The sequence below is a fragment of the Apodemus sylvaticus genome, chromosome X (genome assembly GCF_947179515.1).
Source record: "Apodemus sylvaticus chromosome X, mApoSyl1.1, whole genome shotgun sequence".
Lineage (NCBI taxonomy): Eukaryota > Metazoa > Chordata > Mammalia > Rodentia > Muridae > Apodemus > Apodemus sylvaticus.
In genome coordinates, this window is record NC_067495.1 from 32,465,450 (window position 1) to 32,487,305 (window position 21,856).

The following is a 21,856-nucleotide window of genomic DNA, read 5'->3' on the forward strand; positions in this document are numbered from 1 at the left end:
CCTTCAATTCTTAGCATAGCAACCTTCCTGCTTTACTGCTGGGATCAGTGCATGAGTCACCATGTTTGGCTTTCCTGACATGTCATCTAATACAATTTCTGATAACATTAGTTATCCTCTTTTATAACTTAGCAATTGTAACATTAAACTATTGTGACTACGTAGAAACTGTTAATTTCCTAGCTGCATTTTCTTTCTTAAGCTTACATTATGACAGCTTTGTTTTAAAACTTGGTTTCATTGTATTTATTTCAGGCCTTTTCTGCTCTGTAACAGCTTCCCAAGTGAATTTTCAATGCTTAGATCTATTGGAGAACTCACTGCTTTTATACTGTTGGCGGCTTCCCTATCCTTTCTACAGGCAACATTCTTGGAGCAGTGTCTCAGTCTGGATTTGGTATTCTTTAAGCCTACTGAATAAACTAGTCTTCTAGAGATTCCTTTATTCATTATAATGAGAGGGGCCTTTCTTCAGCGACACTGTAGTGCTGGGTCCTTTGTGCTCCAAGTACCATGTCTCTTTTTCTTTATCAACAACTCTCTAGAAACTTTCCCTAATAGGTAATGTCTGAAAATATTGGCTGAAGATTAATTTCACTATTCATTTTAAATCACTGTTCTTTCTCTTCTATGATGCAATAGTATTTTTTATATCCAATCCTATATATGATTTTTAAAAATTTCTTTTAAAAGTTCTTAGAAATAAGGCCTAGTGATATATACCTATAATCCCAGTTATTTGTGAGGCTGGCCAAACCAAACGAAACCAAACCAAACCAACAAAAACAGGGGCAGGGGAAGCAATCTTTATTCCTGTTATTTTGTTATTTCATGAAAATGGCTATTTTAAGACCAGGACTTTTTGTTCTTTCTCCTACTAATAGTTTTTCTGGTGGGATGTTTTAATCCAGAAACTCATTCTTATTTGGGGAATAAATACCATATCTTACCTAATATAAGAACAAGAGGAACATTATATAAGTATGAACGAAAAATAAGACAATTAAAAGGTATCATCCCATTGTTATAGATAGCATTATGATTTCAGAGATTAAAATATGAAACAATAAATTTCTAATGTAGTAATAATTTCTTTCTATTTTTCCTTCCTCTTTTTCCTTTGTCTTTTTTTTAGAATTCTTTTTGTCACCATAAGGGTGGGGTATTATTCACTGAGACTTTCAGCTACTCAGGAGGCTGAGGCAGGAAAATTCCATGACCCTAGGAGTTCAAAGTTAGCCTAGGCATCTCTATATCAAAAAGAGGCACTAAATAGCATGGGAATTTTGAACCTCATCAGCTGACATGATTTCTTGCAGACTGCCATATTTTTAGCCCTATATCACAACTCCACTTCCCATAGTCCAAGGAGCACCTCCTCTTGACCTCTTTTGAGCTTCCAGGGTTATACACAAGGCTTGTATGCTGGAGTATTCCTCTCGAGTCACTTAGGTGGTTCTCTAACTTCCTATCATTAGGCTTCCATCTACTTTTTAATATATGTCTTGTGATTCAAGTTATATAAGTTTTCTGATTAAAAGAAACAAGTTTCTTTTTCTTATTTTCTTAATTGTATTGGGTGACACTTTTTCCAAGGAGAAGTGGGCCAAGACAGCTTTTTTTTTTTGCCTTTAAAACTACAAGTTTATCTTAAGATTATTTTGTATCTTTAACTAGGTAGCAGTGTACTTGGCACCTAACAAGACATGAATAACTCAGGTAATCAATGATTTGGGTGGGATAGATACAGATTACACTGTTGTAAGTAGAAGACCCCAAAACACAATGACTCAAGTAAGTGCCTATTTCATTTCTCTGAGAGCAGTCCACAGGTACCGGGGCAGTTTAGGGTGACGAGCTGTCATTAGATTACTATGTCTTTCTTCTTCCTCATTTTTCTACATCATCTGTATTGTCCTAATGAAAACTGTCTTATCATAACTCTGGATTCCAGACCATGGTAAGGGGACTAATCAACCAACAAAAACACATACCAGTTAATAATCTTCATACATTTAATTATCTCACAATTTCAGTGGACTAGGAATTTGAACCAGCTACTATGTAAACTTAGAAGCAGATCCTTGCCTAGTCAAATTTCAGATGAGTCTGTCAGGGGCCAGCATCGTGACTGCAGTCTATGAGTCTCTGAAACTCAAATGCTATGTTAAGCTGTGTATAGAACATTAAGATAATAATTGTGTACAGTTTTAATAGGTGATTAATATAGCATCTTAACCATCACCATATAAATTATTAGTAGATGACAAAAAGCAAACTTTTAATTGTATTTTAAAGGTAAGTACAATTTTTAAGTATAAGGCTAATATAAATTTTGGTAATCTTTTTAGATTTATTTTGTATATATGTGTAAGTAACTGCATACATGTAAGTGTGCATTTTCATGGATGTGAGTGTGAAGGCCAAGGATTGACAATGTATGATGCCCCTTTATTGCTTCCCGCTTTTGTTTCTGAGGCAGATTTTCTTACTGTTTCAGTTAGAAAGATGGGCCAGCAGCCTCCTAACCAAGAATCCAGCTGTCTTTGTAGTCCTCCACTGCTAAGGTTACCGGCTCATGTTACCATGTGCCTGGATTTGATGTGAGTCACAATGGTCCAAATTCTGGCCTTCATGCTGGCAGAGTGAACATTTTACCCACAGGGCTACTTCATCAGCTGGGTACTCTTTCGGATCTAATTACATTACAGAAATACTAAGTTTGTACCTAGTAACTGAACCTAATTCCATATTCACTAGAATATTCATCTGCACTGCTGGTAATACCATAGTTCTAAATTTCCCCAGCCTGTCTCAATAATGCAGTTCCTAGATGGGAGGGCTAGGGGTGTGGCAGGAGAAAGTACAAGCCTCATGACATCATATACTTTCATTGTAGACCACAAGTACAAACTTTGGAGGTTTTCCTTCTAAAAGAGTAGTTACACAACACAAAAGGTTCAGTGTTAATATTTACTGATATTTTTATGTTTATGGGTCAATATACATTATAGATGATGATGTTGAATACTTCAAATGGTTTGAGAGGAGTAGGAATCTACACAAAATCTAAAGATAGTCTAGCCCTAGGTTTTATGGGTGGTTTCTGCACAACTAAAACTTAATCCATGCATACAATGAACTAACAAAATATTTACTAGACAAAAGTTAAATATTATAAAACAATGAATAAGCCATATTTGGTCACTCTTCATACGGTTTACACTTTAGTAGGGAATGTAAACAAATGAATGAAGGAATATAGTGTTGTGCTTGCATAAAGAGATGCATAGACAACTATGTCAGGACAAAGGAAAAACGTGTACTTAACTCACAATGGAAGTCAAAGTGCTAGTTATGCCGGAAAGATGTCTCAGCTAAAATGAGATCTAAACTGGAACCTTGGAGATGGTTGAAAATTAAATGGAGGCCAGGTACATGCCATTAATTCTAGCACTCAGGAGGCAGAGGTAGGCGGATCTCTGAGTTGAGGCCAGCCTAGTCTACAGAGTGAGTTCCAGGGCAGCCAGGGCTATACAGAGAAACCCTATCTCAAAACAAACAAACAAACAAACAAACAAACAAACAAACCAAAATCAAAAACCAAAAGCTAAAAGGAAGGAAAAGAATTAAATGGAGGGGTGGGTGGTTAAGAACGGCAGATTAGAGTGTGTGGACTCTGAATAGAGGAGGTGTAGGAAGTGTGGAAGGCACACAGGGCATCACAGCTCATACTGCAGAATTTAGCCCTTAATTAAAGGAAGCAAAAAACTATTCTAAAATAAAATCATTCTTCCATAATTCATAACTTGTTTGATTTCTGAAAAATTAATTTTTGTAAACTGTTAAAAAGCCAATAGAAACATGTAACTAGGAAGGCATGATGGAGCATCCTGTAATTCTATCACATGGAGGCAAAGGCAGGAGGACCAGGAATTCAAGGGCATTAATACCCACACAGAGAGATGGAGGCCAGACTGGGCTACATTTAACCTTATCTCAAAACCACTCTACTTCTCTATTAAAGTAGAAGATAAAAACATACATTATCAGTAACTGGATTTAAGACAGCATAAACAGAAGACATTTACAGTAACAAAAATTAAAATGAGGTGTGGTAGTGTAGTCTTGTAATCTTAGTACTTGGGTAAGGCTGAGGCAAAAGAATTACCAATTTGGGGCCATCCTAGGCCACAAAGAAAATTCCAGACTAGCCTTGGAGGGGGAAAAAACCCAAAACAATAAAAGATCTATAAAATATACATAAATTATCTTACCTTAGTAAAAGTGTATAAAAACTGTATGTAAAAAGCCATAAAACTTGAGAAAAGATACATATACAATAAGTATATTGGAAAAAATGATTATGTCTAGATAAGTGAAAACTTAGTATTTCTAAAATAATTTTTAAGGTTAGCCTATACATTTGGCACAATTATTATTTAAAAATCCTAATATATTCTTCAGGAGTCACCAACAAACTGAATATAAGATTATTAGAAAATTAAGTTCATAAGACTAATTTATAAAAAGAAAAGGTTATACTGAATAAGACAGTCTCCCTAAGCCAATGGCCAGCATTCTGATGCAGGAATTTGAGGGAGACATTGACAGCAGTAACGTCATGTAATGGCATGATAGTGGAATGGTATGTCTACATGACAAAGTTTCAGACTCCTGGAACACCAGAAGCTGGAATAGGCAAGGAAGGATCCTACCCTAGAGCTGCCAGGGATACATAGTCTTGTGGAAACACTGACATCAGACTTTTGACTACCCCTGAAAACTTGTATGGTGTGTAAATTAAAATATTCTAAAAGTGGTATTTTAAATGAGTAAAGAATGAATTTCATTTATTGAATAAATAGGAATTAGGGCAATGGATTTATCTATTAAGTAAAGTCAAATGCAAACATCATACCACAAATTAAAACACCAAGTGGATGAGATTGAAACGCAAAAACAGAAAAATACAAACAAACAAACAAAAAAACCCCCACAAACACAAGAAAAATAAAAGATTACTAGGTCAAAATACAACCATTTGTTTTAATAACAGGAATAGGTATTCTACCCTGAAATCCAGAGGCCAGGTATGCTAATTTAAAAAAAAATATGTGTATATTTAATGCAAAGTATAAAATCAATGTTTAAAATACTGTAAAAAATATTTAGGAGACTGATAGTAAACATGAGGTTATTGTCCAGATACTGTACAAACCAAAAAGGAAATTAGTTATGCAAAAAAGATCATGCTAAACATAAAACATGGAGGCCAACAATATATGGATACTTAATCTAATAATCAAATGAGATGTAAACTCAAGTGAGAAAGTATTAAATATTTAGAGTGGCTCACAAAGACTGTTTTCTGATAACACTCCAGGGTGGGATATTAAATGGTCAAAGAGGTACTATCATAGGTTCAAACTTTAAACAAAGTTTTGGAAGGCATTTAGTAATGGCTATTGAAATGTAAATGTTCATACTTTCTAGGTCAATGTAACCTTTTATGTAGTCTAATGAAATATAATTTATGAAAAATTTGTGGAAATTATATTAAATATAAGATACACGAAGAGAATAGCGCGTAACCATTGTAAAAAGATGCAAACTTTAAAAAAGAGATACATTTATCCGTGTTACCAGATCCAGCTTTTGAAAAGATGTTTCAAGATATGTCAGTGAAAAAAATCAAGTTGCACAATTACTGTCATATGTATAAAATAATAAAATTATAGTTGAATTGCTAATAATGGATAGCTATTCAGCATAGAGCTGGGAACAACTTACTAATTCATTTATATATATTTAATGAGTACTTAATATGTGCCAAGTTCTAGGTGCTGGATATTCAATATTAAACAACAATTTAAAAAGGGAGGAAATGGTCAATACCCACTTTCTGTGTTAAACATTTCTTTAAAGTATGACCTTAATATGTACATACATACAAATGAGTATGTACACATATACATACTCATCTACACACCCACACCTCCACACACATGCACAGAAGCAGAGTGTATGTAACTCAGGTTAGCTTGGAGCTGATTTCTAACCCAGGCTAGTGCCAAACACATGCTTCTATTGCCTCAGTTTCCTGAGTGCTGGGATTACAGGCCCGTGTTACCAGATCCAGCTTTGTTATTCTTCTAAGACAAATCTTAAAGTTTTTAGAAAGGTCCCTGGCATATTTTGGTAAAATTAATGTGAATTCCTTATATTATAAAATGACTGCTTTGCTTAGTTTAAAATTAAGAATAATTTTATAGTATCTGATTTGTCTCTGTCCTCTGTGACACAATATTTTACTTACAGTTTGTGGGTTAATCTCCTCCTCTCCCATAGGTTCATCCATAATTTGCTGTCCATTCTGTGAAAAGCACAGCAAGGAGAAAGTTACCCAAACAGTTTTTATATCAGAATAATAGGAAGACAGACCAAAAGAAAATAAACCAACAAAACTATCACCCCATCATCTAGAATATCTCTATCCCTAAAGGGCTTCAGTGAAGTAGAACCACCGTTTAAGAATGCAGGTACAACTTTGCAACAAGTTTTGTTTCAAGAGTTCTTAGGTAATTTAGTTATTTGAAATATCTTAGCATTTTTCTATGGAACTAATAATGATTACCTTTCCAGGTGAGCTCTTATGCTTTATAGGTAAATGCATTACAAATGGTCTTAGTTAAGCCTTACCAAACATCATTTATAATACTTGGTACAGCAAAACACATTTGAAACTCCTATTCCATTCATCAGTTTTCTGATTAATTATTGTAGAGAAAGCTAAGCTCAATCTCTGCATCAAAATCAGTTCCAGATGAACTAAACATTCAAATGTCAGAAAAGTTAAGCCTTAGAATCTGGGTATTAGCTACAAGTAAGAGTAGAATCAAAGGAAAAAAGGGACATTTGCATCTATAAGTTATTCTGTCAGACACAAGTGATAACAAGACAAACTGATTACAAAAAACTAAAGCAACGTGACAAAGAGTTGGTATCCTTGGTACATAAAGATCTTTGTTTTACAAACCTGTAAGAAAAAACGATGAACCTCAACAGAAATGAGCAATAGGAGAAAAAAGAATTCAGCCTTAGTGCCAGTCATAGAAATTCATTTAACTCAAGATACCTTTGCCTTCCAAATCAGTAAGAGTTTACAAAAAGACTGAAAATGACATTCAGTGGGCATGGGGAAAAGCAATCTGGGTTTACTGGTTGAGAAAGTATAAATCAGCATAATCTTTCAGGAAGACAATATGAGTCTATTAAAAACAAACAAATATCACACATAAAATTTTAAAGTTTCCCATCCATTCTACTTCTGTTAAAATAGACAAGTATACAAAGATGTATATACAAGATGCTCACCATAATTTTTTCCAAAAAGAACTCCAAATTGGAAACCTAAATTCCTAACAATAGAGAACTAGTTAAATATAGTTTGATGCATCCATATAATGGAATACTATGTGGTCATTAACATGATAATAAAGATGTAAATTTATGGACATGGAAAGACAGTCACATATAATAAGTGAAAAAGCAGTTTACAAAACAATATGGATTATAACAAACCCATTTTAAACAAATATATACATTAAAACATGTATATATTTGCATGGGAAAACACTCTGAAAGAATACACATCACAATGCTAACAGTGGCTATCTCTGAATGGCAGAATTTCAGATGTCTTCAACTTTTATTTTGCTTACTTGAATTTTGTAATGTATCTACAGTATTTATAATAAATATGTATTATTTGTGTAATTGAAAAATAAAACCAGTAGGGAGTGATGGCCCATGCTTATAGATAATTCCAGAACCCAGAATCTTGAGGGAGGAGGTCTGTAAATTTGAGGCCATCCTGAGCTATATAGATTGCAAGCCCATGTCTCAAAAGAAAAAAATGAACTTATAATGAGGGAATCCAGGAATAGAAAGGGTTTTCTTTTATTCTCTCAGTGGACAAAAGCCCTCTAACTCGTTTTTGTTTCAACAACTATATCGGGATCTACATTAGCAATTTTTAGAGCATTATAAACTGGAAAGCAATAAAAGGCAGCCCCCAATATCACATAAGGCAGATCCTCTGAGTGTGAATTCCTGTTATGTAGCTCTATTTACCATTCACTCATTCATTCTTCATTGTTCAGTTATTCAAGCTCTTGGAACTGACCTGGAGATAAATGGAAACATGATTTTCATCCTAAAAGATCTACTAACTAAAACAAAGGGCACCTATATTCCTAGGTTACAGGTTGTCTAGACAACAACACAAAGGGTAAAATTGATGCCAGAATGCAGGAAAATGGAGGGGGTTGCATGTAAATAAATCTTAATTTCCAGTCACTTTCAGAAGCTACAATATCCATAATTCTGTGATAAGGGCATCTAAATTATCTCCAAGACACATCTTCCAAAAGGTATAACTTTTATTTAACTGACTACTGATTGTTTTTAATCCAATCTAGGGACTCCAAGGAAGACTTAAACTCGTTCTTAAGAACCCTGACTTAGAGCCAAGTATGTAGATTCAAATTCCTATTCTCATACTACTAATGGGAAGCCTTGGACAAGTTATTTAAACCACATAAGGTTTATTTTCTATACATGGAAAGTGACAATTTAGAAAGTATTATTCAGAGGTTTATGAAAATGAAAGATAAATTACACGAAAACCTAAACTGAGTATTTGGCATTCCATAAACAACCAGCATCAGTTATGTTTTCTTATGTCTAGATGTAATCATATTATCTATTGCCCACCAACCTGCTACCTTTCCTGTGTTTGCTCATCTAGTCATTGCATTTACCTTTCTCTATTACTTGGGTATTACAACTCTTGGTCTAATTGGAGGCACACTTATATTTTCCATGAGATAGAATCTCAGAACCCTCAGCTTCTTGTAAGCTTCGATGCATGCAAAACAACCATAACAACTCTAAATTTACTTTTAAAGCAAACTGGTACAACAGGAACAGCACTGAACTTGGAGTTTGTAAAGACAGAGACCTGGCACTCATAAGCCTTATGATTTGGGGGAATATCATTTTCTCTGTTCAAATGGGGATTATAACCTGTCTAATCAAAAGTTTATTATTCCACTCACAATTTAGATCATTCTTAAGAAAGCGCTTTGTTAACTAACCATACCAATGTAAAGCACTAGTAAGATGAAATAGCTTCATAAGGATAAAATGATACAACATAAAGTCCGTTTGACAATCAGTAAGAGATCTCAAAGTCTTGCTTCAACTGCATTTAATTTACTTAAATCCTTTATACCCTGATTTTACCTATGTTCGAATTCTATCAGGAAAAGAATATAGGCTCATCAGATAGCCCACTACTAGACTGACTGCCTTGGAAAAATATTGCTAGGCATAATTTGTCATTGTACAGTAATTTTTTCCTCAGTCATGAATTTGAATTAAGATTATTAATAAATGAAGATTAATTTGCCTTTAGAATACCCACAAAGTCATGGGAAGTAAATCTATATATCTATGATTATAAATTGCCCGTCTTATCTTTTTTCATATAACTCATTTCTTCAAATATTTAAGATAGAGGAGGCTTGAGATCCCATTTTCTGAGCATATCCAGGAGAGCAGTATATTAAGTCATATGCAACATTATAACTCTGGCTTTTAAAAATGCAGAAATAAGGGCATATCATCTCCCTTGTCCTAGATAATAAACTTTCATTAATGCTGTTTACATTTGCCATATTTTAGGTATGCCTCAACATATTGTTGACAAGTGCTAGTTTCTGTTTACTCAGTCCCTGTCTTTTTTTTAAGATTTATTTTATTTTTTGTTACATGTACCTACATGTCTGTGGGTGGGGATGTGAAGGTGTATGCAGGTGCTAATGGAGGCTAGATATGTTGCATCCCCTGGATTTATAGACAGTTGTGAACCACCTAACATAGGTCCTGGGAACTGAATATGGGTCTGCAAGAAAAACTCCGTTTAACTATTGATCTAGTTCTCTAGTCCCATCATTTATTTCAGTTGGTCTTGGTGGTAATGGGGGGATTATATATGCTATAGTGTGTGTATGAAGGTCAGAGGCAATCTGAAGGAGTTGGCTTCTCTTCTACTATGTGGGTCCCAGAGATGAAACTAAGGTCCAGCTTCCCAGAAGCTACTTTTTTCTTGAAGAACCATGCAGTGCCCTCCCCCCTTTTTTTTACTTACAATATAACTTATTATGTACCAACAGCATACATTTTCATCTTGAACCTGTTATTACTTACTCCCACAGAAAAAGAGCCTTATATTTTGACTAATCTTTTCCACCTACAACCTATTGCTACAGTTTCATAGGGCGGAATAAAAAAAAAATCCTGTAAACCACCCCACTATTTTCAACTTCATGTCACTTATAAATTTTGATAATGCATTATCTTCTCTGAGCTATTTAGCTAATTAACACTGAAAATAAGCATTTTAAGAAATTATTGAAGTAAAACATAAACTCAATGTTATCCTATTGTTTGTGTTGGGGGAATAATCCACTTCTTTCTGAATTTAGAAAGATTTAATCTTGAACTTCATTATTAAAGGAAAACATGAAAGACAATGTTGTCCTATATACCACTTTTACAAACCCACTTTTCTACTAAAAAAGAAAATGCCTGTCTCAATGAGCCTTTGGTATCATTCATCAAAACAAGATTCAAACATTATTAGAAATAAATGTTACTTTTGCAGTTAAGAAGTTCATCTCCCCTTTGAAAACTGGTCCTTAGTTATCACTAGAGTCTAGGATAAACAGATGGCCAATACGACTCAATGCTAAGCTTTTTATAGTTCCTAAAGGCAGAGGGAGAAGACCTACTAAGCAAAAAATATAGTTCTGTAATTTTAAGACAAATACAAAGGTATTCACTGAAGGCATCACAGGATAGTAAATGTTACATTTTCTTTCTTGCTTCAAATGATGGGGAAATGTTTCCATTTCTGCAGATAACTTCTAAAGATGTTATGTCGTGAGGAACAGGAGAGATGCCTCTCTCATCATTCACAGCAATCAATTTCCTGCCAAGCAGGATAGAAGAAACCATTCATATATGTGCTATTTTTCTGTACAATGTGGCTAAAGAGTAAGTATGGAAAAATAGTTTTAAAGTGAGTCAAATGTATTTATCCTCTCTCATCCTACCAAAATGCTTGCTAGCCAAAAAATAAACTAAACTAAACTACAGAGCTTGGCAGACTGTACATATGCAGATATGATATGAAATACTGGAAAAGGTTAGGAAATGCTAATCATGCTTTACTTTGTTACTTTGAAATGTGTAAAAAGTCACAAATTGGAATAACCCATAATACAGGTCTGATCAGAACAAATCAGATACTCGCTTCAGTTTCAGCACAAGTTGTTTTCAAAACAACTTTCCATGATATATCAGGGATCACTAAAGATCACCTTTGAGGTGCAATGTCAGGTGAGTCAGTCAGTAATTCTAAACTGAGGGTTTCAATACCTCTCCAGTATTCTCAACTATTTTAAAGAAAATGCTGACATGTTAAAAATAAAACTATTTTATTAATTAAAATTGTTTCACTTCTAGCAAAATTATTATAGAGATTATTTTGCTGCAATGGAATGTTATATCATATATTCCCAGGGAAAAAGATATGGTAAATTAAAAAAATTCCTTGACTTTCTAACAGGAGATCATCTGGAAGAAGTGTATGAAGACTAAGAAGTGATATGTAACAAATGAAATCTGGCCTTTACCTTTGTAGGCCATACCAACTACTTACACTCTCTTACCTAGAAATGAAATGCACATGAGAACACTGGGAGAAAAGAAGTACTCATAGAGAATAACAGTCTGAAGTAACAGGAAAGGAAGAAGAAAAGGGCCTGAAGCCACCATATTCTATTAATCTGGAGCACCAAGTTGCAGGAAGGAGCAAGGACCACACTTAAAAAAAGCAACCCAAAACCAAAATACCCTCACATTTCCACAAGTATATCTGCCTTGTGAAATCCCTGATCTCAGCAGTAGTTTTCCTGTTGAGAGTGTATGTAGCAGAAGTTTTGTCATAAAGGTGCTGTGCATGAGGTAGTAGAAACCTCTTTCCAACTTTGGTCAAGATACCATTGTATTGTTCAGAATCCAAAGAAGCTTCTATGCAATCACATTGAAACAATAAGAAACAAGCATTTTATATTCTTAATAAGGAATGTATATAATCCTTACCAATGTGACAGGATTAAGAATCAGCTCCTCATTTATCCTAAGGAAATATCAGAGATGTGCATAAAGACTTATGTACAGTGATATTCATTATACTTTAAAATAGAAAACAATCTAAATGACCAACAGGGGACTGGTTAAATAAATCACAATACATCTATTCATATGTAGGAACACTAAGCAATGGTTAAAATCAGGGCCTAATAAAAATGATGCAAAATATGCCTGTAATATATTACATTTAAAAGGATATAAAACTGATCCCAATTCTGTACCCTCCCTCCAAACATGGGAGCATTTAACTAGCAAAACAGAATCTTATCAGCAGTTACCTGGGCCATTTTCTTCTTGGTACTGTCTTTTCAAAATTATATGCATTTATTATGTATTTTTAAAGAGAAAAAACCAATAAATGTAATTAGAAAAATCAGTTTATCTTCTAGTTACAGTGCTGCTCTTCCTGCTTTATTAGCTATCTTGCTGCCAAAAACTTGCTAGTACTCAGGACTGTTCTATTTTCTAGACTAGGTAGGTATGACCTTTGGCTGTATCTACACTTTTAAGTTTATGAGGGCCCTTTCTTAAGTTATTTATTTATTTGTTCTTTTTCTTTCGTCCTGTTGTTGTGGCCTCAGAAAATAAAGTTTAGGCCTAGATCCACCTCATGTTTTTTGAAGTGTACCCCTAAGGGAAATTCTGTTTATGAAACAAGTTATGTTGGGAATAAAGAAATGAAAACACAGCAGCCAAAATTAAGTCTGTATTGTGAATAGCAAGTATCAGAACACACACTGCAGAAAACAAAATCCATGCCACAAAGGACAAACTTGAGTAAATGAAAAAAAAGAAAGAAAGAAAAAAGAAAAGATTTAAAAACTATGGAAGACAGACAGAAATAATCTATGAATAACAAATGTTCCTAAGAAAAAACAGAGCAGATTAATTAATCAAAAGTATAAGAAAACTTTCCAGTTCTGAAAAAAAATACCTGAGACTGCAGACTGAGAAGGTTCAACAGAGATCATCAACACCAAGACATGTCCTGGCAAATGTTTTTAAATTTCAAGGATAAAGATATAATCCTATAAGCATACAAGCAGAAAAATAGGTTATTTCAAAAGTACTAAAATCAAATTGACCTCAGAGTTTTCCTCAAAATAAAATGCCAGAAGATGATGAAGTAATGACCTATAGAGAGTTAAAAGGAAACAGTTAAGATCGAAGGCTTTCATACCTCATCCTAGTTGTTCAAGCTCAAAGGCTGTATAAAATTATTCTTACATCTGCAACATCTTATAAAATGTCACCATCTTGGAAGCATCTTTTAAAAACAAACTGTTCAAAGGTACACTCTAGAAGATCACCAGGGGGATAAAGAGCTCAAGAATATGAGAAGTAACATCCACAGATACCAAATTAATATCCAGGAATAGTTGACTAATATAATCCCACTAAAGGAGAATGTGGAAAAAATGAGTATATAATTGCTATAAATATATGAACAATGTAAAAAAATTATTTTATAGAGTTAAGATCTGCAACCTCGGAATAAGTTAACATAGACTCAAAAAATAGCAGGAGAAAAAACTTAATTATCCATCCTTCCTAAAAATGTTTAACAAACATTCTGCTTAATGTTTCTAATAGGTTTTGAATATTTAAAAAACACACAATAATAAAAAATAAGTATTTATTACAGTCCAAATCACTAAAGAAGGTACTATGTGGCAAATAACACATGATAGTCCTTTATGATGATATTATAATTCAAACCTAAGAATATAATTGACGGTATTTCACAGTTGACAAAAGTTTGTCAAATTAGTGAATGGCAGAAACAGGAGTCAAACACTTTTTAGCTCTTTTTAGCTCAATAGTCTTTCTTCTCTTTCAAAATTTCTCAAACAAAACATTCCATATGGAAGAAGAAAATAAACTCAAGGAAATAATACACAATGACAACAACCGTTTTAAAGGTGACGAAAAATATTTCAAGTGTCCAATTAAAACAACATGACTAAGTATTTGATGCTATTGGAGTCTTTTTATTTGAACTGCTAAAGGCAGAATCCAGGACCTCACACAAGCTAGACAAATATTTTACCACTAGGCTGTATCTGTAGTCTTCTTACTTTTCATTTGGAGACAGAGTCTCGCTAAGTAGTCAAGCCTGAACTTGAAACTCTTCTACAGCAGAGGCAAGCTTTATACCTGCAAGCCTCATTGGCTTCAGCCGCCCATGTGGCTGGGCTTACAGGTGTGAACCATCAATCCCAGACCCAGAATTATTTTCAAATGTAATAAGGGTATGACAGTAAGTATTTTAATTTATTTTTTAAGAATTATGATGCAAATATTTACACTAGAGTTGACGTACCTAGAATTAGTTTCAAAATATTTCATTAAAGATGTGATAAGGAAGTGGGTAAAGTAGTTTCGGGGAGGGGAATCAAATAATAAAATAGCAGGTCACAAGTTGGCCAGTTTTGAGGCTGTATTCTTAGAAAATGGTGCTTGATCATGCTGCTTACACAGTACTCTGTGTGAAATGCTTCCCCCACCCCACAAACTTTTAGTAGCCTTATATTTTGTAAGAAGGGGAAAAAACATTATTTACTGTCAAAGAAAAGAGGTAAGTATAGAAAACCATATAGAAAACAGAATGCATGCAAGTAAATTTTTGTGGTTCCAGGAACAGAACTCAGGCTTTCATGCATGCTAGGCAAGTGTTCTAATACAGAACTATATCATCTCCAAACTCTTCTTTGTATAATTAATACATATTTTTTAATAAAAATGGAAGTAGATGTTTGTAACATTAAAACTAAACATAAAATCTAAGACAAAGAACTTTGAAGGTGATCACAAAGGCCATCTGGTCTAAAGATCCCAGCACTGAATGAATACTAGTAATGGTTGCTATAATTTACTGAGCTCTTGTCCACTAGGCAAACGCTACTAAGTATTATTATCTCGGATACTTCTAACAACTCTGAGAGATATTATCATCAATTTACAAATAGAAAAAAATTAAGCCAAGATGGACTTGCCAATATTTTTAAGTACAGTCTCAGCAAAATGCCTGGCACATAGAACATGCTCAATAATACATGGTTAACACATGAGAATATCCAATATGTCCAAGGATAAAAGTAGGGCCCACATTTTGATTCAAATCTAAGCCTAACCCTATGTTCTTTAATCACACAAAACATTTTAATAATTCCACTGTAGCAAGAGTATGGATGTATGTTTCTTTATTTTTCAGGTCTTGAATAATTAGCATGCGCTACTTTTTTAAACACAAAAATAATCAAATAGTAAATCTGTAAATGTACTGAACATTCAGTCACAGACTAAACAAACTACAACACAAAAGCAGATGTATTAGGACTATAACATGAAATAAATGGAACAAGGGAGATATGAAAACTTTAACATATGAGTATCAACTAATATAAAAACAGAATAAGGACAATATTTTGTTCTAATTTATACTAGGATAAGTGAATACTACATTTTAGCATTAAAATGTAAAAAGATTAATGACTCTTAAATATCTATGAAAAAGTTATTAAAACTGTGTTCTAAGCCATAAAGCAAATATAACATTTTCAATATTTTTTATTTGTAATTATGTGTATATAGGTATATGAGCTGGAGTTTAAGTTGATTGTAAGCATACTAACAATGAGTGCTGTGAACTGAACTTGGGTCCTCTGAGCTGTATCTAGCCTCTAAAATTATTTTTGTAAGGATATACTTATTTTGTATATTTGTGAATCTATGTGTGTGTGTGTGTGTGTGTGTGTGTGTGTATGCACATGCTATAGCATATGTATGGAGGTCAAAGACAAACCATGGGAATTCAATTTTTCCTTCTGTCACATTGGACCCAGAGATCATACTTGGCTTGTTAGGCTTGGCCCATTTCAAGGGCCCTAAACCTAAAATAACTAAAAGCAAGAACCACATTATTTTCCCTGGTTATGACAAATTAAACTAGGAAAAACCCTATAGCATTCACCCAGAAACTAATGTTCTTCTAAATAACCATTTGGTTAAAGAAATAAATAGTAGCAACTATCACATACTCACTGTCTGTCTCCTAAGTTATAGTGTTAGCCAATGTTACATGTTCTATAATTTATTTCCAATTATTAATTAACCACTAGGTATGATATTATGTAAATTAGAGATGAAGAAAGGTTGAGATTGAGAGTATTTTAAGAACAGCTATATTTGGTAAATAAAATAACTGAGTCAAAGTCAAAATGCAAAACTTAGGCAGAAATGCTATTGTTATATGTCTATTAGAATTGATACCCAGGTATGCTCATTTATCTCTTTGAATAATATAAAATTTTATAATAAATTGGAGAAAACCAAAGATCTTTACACAAAATGTTCTGAAAATAATAACTTTAAAAGCATATTATTCTAATAGGTTATGATTCATTTTTCTAACATTTAATTGGTTCAATATATTTCAAATCATATTATCTTCTAAGAAGAGTTTCTATAATCTATCTATATTCTCAATAGGATCATGAAAAAAAGATAATGTAAAACTAGACAAGGCAAGGAATCAAAAGCAAACATTATTTGCTGTCAAATTTATTTCTAAAAACTAATGTGATCTTGGAAAAGTCACTTGGGGGAGTGCTTATCTACAATCCTCAGAGTTCTATGGAACTTTGGCCAGTATAGATTTGAGAGTCTCCTATAGACTGTGGGGAAGCCCCTAAGGCTGAGAGTTCCCTCAGCTTGAAAATGTTATAATTCTTTGATTTTAAAAATTAAGTTTTAGATTAAGATTATTTAAGCCTTTGAATGTTTTTTTTCCTCCTGTGAGGAAGCTAGCAATTCTGTGATTACAGCTATTTTATTATTTCTTTTTTTGTTGCTATTTTATATTTCTGATTTTTTCATCTGTATCTAGAATAGTTTATCTGTACCTATCAGTGATGCATTTGCTCCCCAGTGTAAAAAAAAATTCTGAGCAATGCATGGAACAGCTGTTGTCACCTAAAAAAAAAATAACATAAATATGGGTTTCTTTACATATGAAGTTCTCTAATTCCATTTTTTAATTTCCATAATCCAATCTTAACAGTATTTTACTAGTAAAGAAATTGGCATAGTGCTTAACTTTTTAATAACTCCTATAGATTCCTAATTCTATTGCTGTCTCCCAAGGCCTATTTCTTTTTAAGAATGGTATGTTTCCAATGACCAGAATTACTTTTCTGTTAACATAAAGTAGGTAGAGTGTTTGTGTAGCACTCATGAAGCCCTGCATTCAATTTCTAGCAACACAAATACAATATAAAATAAAATTATTTGGACTTCCTCCACACAGAAACAAAATCAGATTTTCAGAAGCTCCATGGCTCATTTATTTTTAAACAAGCACCTTGGATGGCTCCTATGATTGCACAACTCTGGGGAAGTGAGTAGTAGTAGTAAGTGTAGCCAAGAGTATTGGTTAAGATGTTTCAACCCCTGCCTTGCCCTTTATTACAGGTGTTTTTAGATAAGTAATTGAATAATGGGCTTCCCAATCCACGCTCAAATACTCAATTCACCAGAAGCTGTCGGTTGCAAATGCAAGATACATATGGATGTATGGAGTGTACAGTAAATTTCAGCTTCTCTTTTTCCTGTTAGGGGAAATATTATCATACAAGGAGCATTTAGAAGAATTCCCTGTCCTCAGAGTCCCCTCCCATTTTCAGAGTTAAAAGTCCAAAATTATTGTATTTATTGTTTAGGTTGACTAATTCAGAGATCTCTAGAGCAAGTATGATTTGTTTAGTCAGTTTCCAGAGGCTCATGAAGCCTTCATATCCAAATGAGAAATACCATCAATCTTGTTTCAAAGGTCAAACCTTTATTTTGGTGTGACTGTGGCAAAATCACCTGGACTTCTATTTTCACATTTATTATATTATCAATAGTTTTTTTCCAAACAATGAATTTAAATTGCTTTTTTAAAAAGTGACCTGTTTATCTGTTTAGATTTCAGGTAAGATGTTGAAGGCCAGAGGTGTTCCTCGGTATTTGATTTTTTCAGTACTGCATTTGTATCTAGTATATGCAGTTCATACTTGAAAGGCTTTTCTAGATTCTCTGCTTTCTCACAGTGATCACCGTGTTTATTCCTTTGCCAATACCACAGTATTTGATTACTGAAGGTATATAAAAAATCAAGTGGTTATTTCCACTGTTTTTCCTCTTCTTTTGTTTACCATCTTTTCTTCCTTCTTCCCTTTTTCTTTGAGACAGTCTCACTTTTTAGACCAGGCTGGCCTTGGACTCAAGAGACCCAGCTGCCTCTGTATCTTGAGTGCGGAGATTAAAGGCATCTGCCACCATGCTAGGGCATTCCACTTTTATTTAAATTCTTTACTTCTTTTAACTTTCCCCTTAATTTCTAAGATAAACTTGTGCTAAGGTTTTGAGTTGAATTGGGAGAAATTAAAATATGTTGAATCTTTCAATCTGTGAACATACCTATTCACCATGTATTTATTCAGACACTCTTAGGAACTTTTTATTTTCAGCACTTAAATACTACATATAAGTGATACTATAATGTACAGTTTCTATGCATTTGTTACACATACATACATTTATATCCATAATTTATACTTGTAGGCTACCCTTGTATTTTACAACCTTGATGGAATAATTTATTTCAAATATTTGGTAGATTTCTCAAGATTTTCACTAGAGAATAATATATGCTTGCAAACAGGGGCAGTCTTATTTCTCCCCATTTAAAAAATATTATTGTGTGTGAGTATATGGATATATTGTGTTTGGGGGGCTAACCATGGACAACATAATGGAGTTCAGAGGACAATTCTGGCAGTAGTTTCCTCCATTCTGTGTTTGAAGTAAGGTTTCTTTTGCTGTTTCTGGCATGCTGAGTATGTCAGGCTAGCTGGCCAATGTCTGTCTCCATCTCCCAACTAGGCAAATGAATTCTAGGATTACTTGCATGGTTTGGGGCCTCAAACTCACAGAGCACGGCTCTTCCAGCCAGTGCTTTTTAGCTGCAGAGCTAGTTCAGCAGCCTTACTTCTTTCTGTAAAGTTTACATGCCTCTTACCTCCTTTGCTTGTCTATTATGCTGGCAAGATCTAAAACTATGCTAAACAGTAGTGATAATGAACATCTCGGCCATATCCCTGGATTTTTAAGAAAAAGCACTGATTTTTGTTTATTTTTGTAATTACAACATGCCAACTATGGGGCTATCAACTATTCTTTATCAAGCTGAAAATGTTCCCTTCTCAGTTTGCTGAGTTTTCATCCTAAAATGTTTAATTTAGCATTTGTATTTCTGCATCAAAATATGATTTTGCTTTAATTTTTTAAACGTTTGGACTATCATCAATTCAAACTTTTCAGTCCTCAAACGCTTTTGTTTCTGGAATCATACCTGGTTGGTTATTGTACTTGAATAATTACTGATGGGCTTGAGGCTAATATTTTGTTGAGGATTCTGAATCTACATTTTTATGGTATACTGGTCTGGAATTTCTGTACTGCCTTTGAGTCTTAGTATCTAACAAGTCTCACATGAAATGTTCTTTATAGAATTTATGTTGCTTCTTTATTTTATTTTTTTTTCCATAAAGAATTTTTTTATTATTTGATATAATTTATTTACATTTCAAATGATTTCCCCTTTTCTAGCCCCCCCATTGATGTTCCAAGATTTCTTCTTTTACCATTTTCTTCCTGTTTTGAAGGAACTCCTTTAGCCAATTCTTTGAGGGTCTGATACTGACAAAACTCTTAGTTATACTGTACCTGAACCAACTATGATTTTACCTATATTTCCTAAAACTATTTTCACTGGGTTTAGAATTCTAGAGTAGAGTAACAGCTCTCCTTCAGAGTTTACACACTGCTGCACTTCCCTAGAGTCTGATGATAAATCCCTGGCACGTACATCACTCCTATAGGTAGTAGCACAATTCTCAAGAGCTGCTTTAAAGATTTTAATTTTCCACCTTGCTTTTAAATTGCTATGAATTATACATGAGACTTACTTTCTGAATCAATTTAAGTGTCGGGTTCAGCTGAGCTATATGGTATTCACATTGGTATGCGACCGATCTTGCAAAATTGAAATTCCATTCACATTTACCAGTAACTCCTTGTTTATAAAAGTTTGATTTTGATGACTCAGAGAATGGATTACTTTGGGCCTATCTTGTGATTACTAAAGACTCTAGAATCTGGAGGATTGTACCTTTTGTCTGATTGGGGTAAATTTCAACCATTATATTTCTTTAGGTAGCTCTCCTTTCTGGGACTCTCTGAAAACATGACTTTTAAGTCTTTTTTAATGTCCTGTTCATTTCCCCCAGGTTATTTGTTGTTGTTCAGACTGGTACTTTTTTTTGAGGCAAGATCTTGCCATGTAACCTAGACTAGCCTAGAACTCAGAACAATCCTTCTGCCTCAGCCTCTCAAGTGCTGGTATTATGGGTGTATGCTATCACACCCAGTTAGATGAGCTATTTCTCTTATTCTATCTTCCATATTATGATTTCCCATCATTTCTACTCTCTTATTGATTTCATATTCAGTTTATTTCACCTATATTTTTCAGTTCTAAAGTTTCCATTTGGATCTCTTTTATGTTTTCTTTTTTTTCTGAGACAAAAATTTCTTAGCTGTTTATATTTACCCACTTTTAAATTCCTGCTTAAAATTTTAAAATTTTCCTGACCAGGGAACTGTAACTTCCAAATCATCAGTACTGGTGGCTGCTGACTTTTCACATTTGCTTATTATTTTCTTCATGGTTCTTGATGGCATTTTTTAACTATATGGCAGACATTTGAACCGGTTCCTTTTTAATGTGCTTTGACAAGCATTTCCTTGTTGAGGTATAGTATGAGGGCAGGATGAGTGTGTATGTTCTCTGGACACTACCCAGACTACCTAAGCAACAGTGGAACAATGTCTCAAATGCTTCTCGCACATGTATTCAACTATACGCTTGCTTGTTTCCACAGAGTGAGCTGCTGACCTGGTTGATGCAAGGAGGAAGGTAGAAGTTCACTGTGAAGTATCCATGCTGCACACACTGTAAGTCTCATTTTGGGTTTTTTGGTAGAGGCTCAACTTACTGCTGACAATACACTGAGAAGTACACAACTTCCTTTTAAGGGTAGAATAACAAGAATCCAGCTTCCTTAACAATCTGCAAGTCACCCAGCAGAGGGAACCAAAGCACTGCCCATTATTTTTGCAAGACAAGAAATGGGTAATTAGGACCTAGTTCCCTTAGCCAACACCCTTGGCTGAAGGGGCAAAACACTGCCACTTCTTTCTTGGTGGTAAAATAAGATACAGCTATCAGCATTTGGATAGATTAGACAAGAACTGCCAAGAAGCTTTAACCTTACTGAGCTATCATTTCCCTGTTTGTCTAAAGAGAATCGAGTTTTATTTGAGCATCTTTTTTGTGCCTCGTAGTGCATCTTGTCTGTGATATATGGTAATCAGTAAGAAAGTCCTTAGACCTCATTACTTCTATTTCTTTTAGATTTCAAGGTCTTCAGGCAATTTGCCTTTTCCCCCACTGCTCCAGTGTTCC

The 21,856-nt window shown here is 34.0% G+C and overlaps 1 protein-coding gene across 5 annotated transcripts in view; it reads right to left on the reverse strand.

Annotated features, from left to right (window-relative positions):
* Window positions 1-21,856, reverse strand: part of Rps6ka3 (ribosomal protein S6 kinase A3) — a 105,149-nt gene that overhangs the window by 69,922 nt on the left and 13,371 nt on the right. Inside the window, exons 2-5 of one of the 5 annotated variants that reach the window (XM_052170424.1) lie at window positions 13,220-13,313; window positions 12,235-12,271; window positions 8,137-8,188; window positions 6,320-6,376 (exon numbers count right to left, since the gene is read on the reverse strand). In XM_052170424.1, coding sequence (XP_052026384.1) covers window positions 6,320-6,376; window positions 8,137-8,139 — 60 coding nt within the window. In that variant the 5' untranslated portion in view covers window positions 8,140-8,188; window positions 12,235-12,271; window positions 13,220-13,313. Of the gene's footprint in view, window positions 1-6,319; window positions 6,377-7,377; window positions 7,403-8,136; window positions 8,189-12,234; window positions 12,272-13,219; window positions 13,314-21,856 lie in introns of those variants that run through there. The other 4 variants (XM_052170426.1, XM_052170428.1, XM_052170425.1 and 1 more) reach the window with 4 other exon arrangements.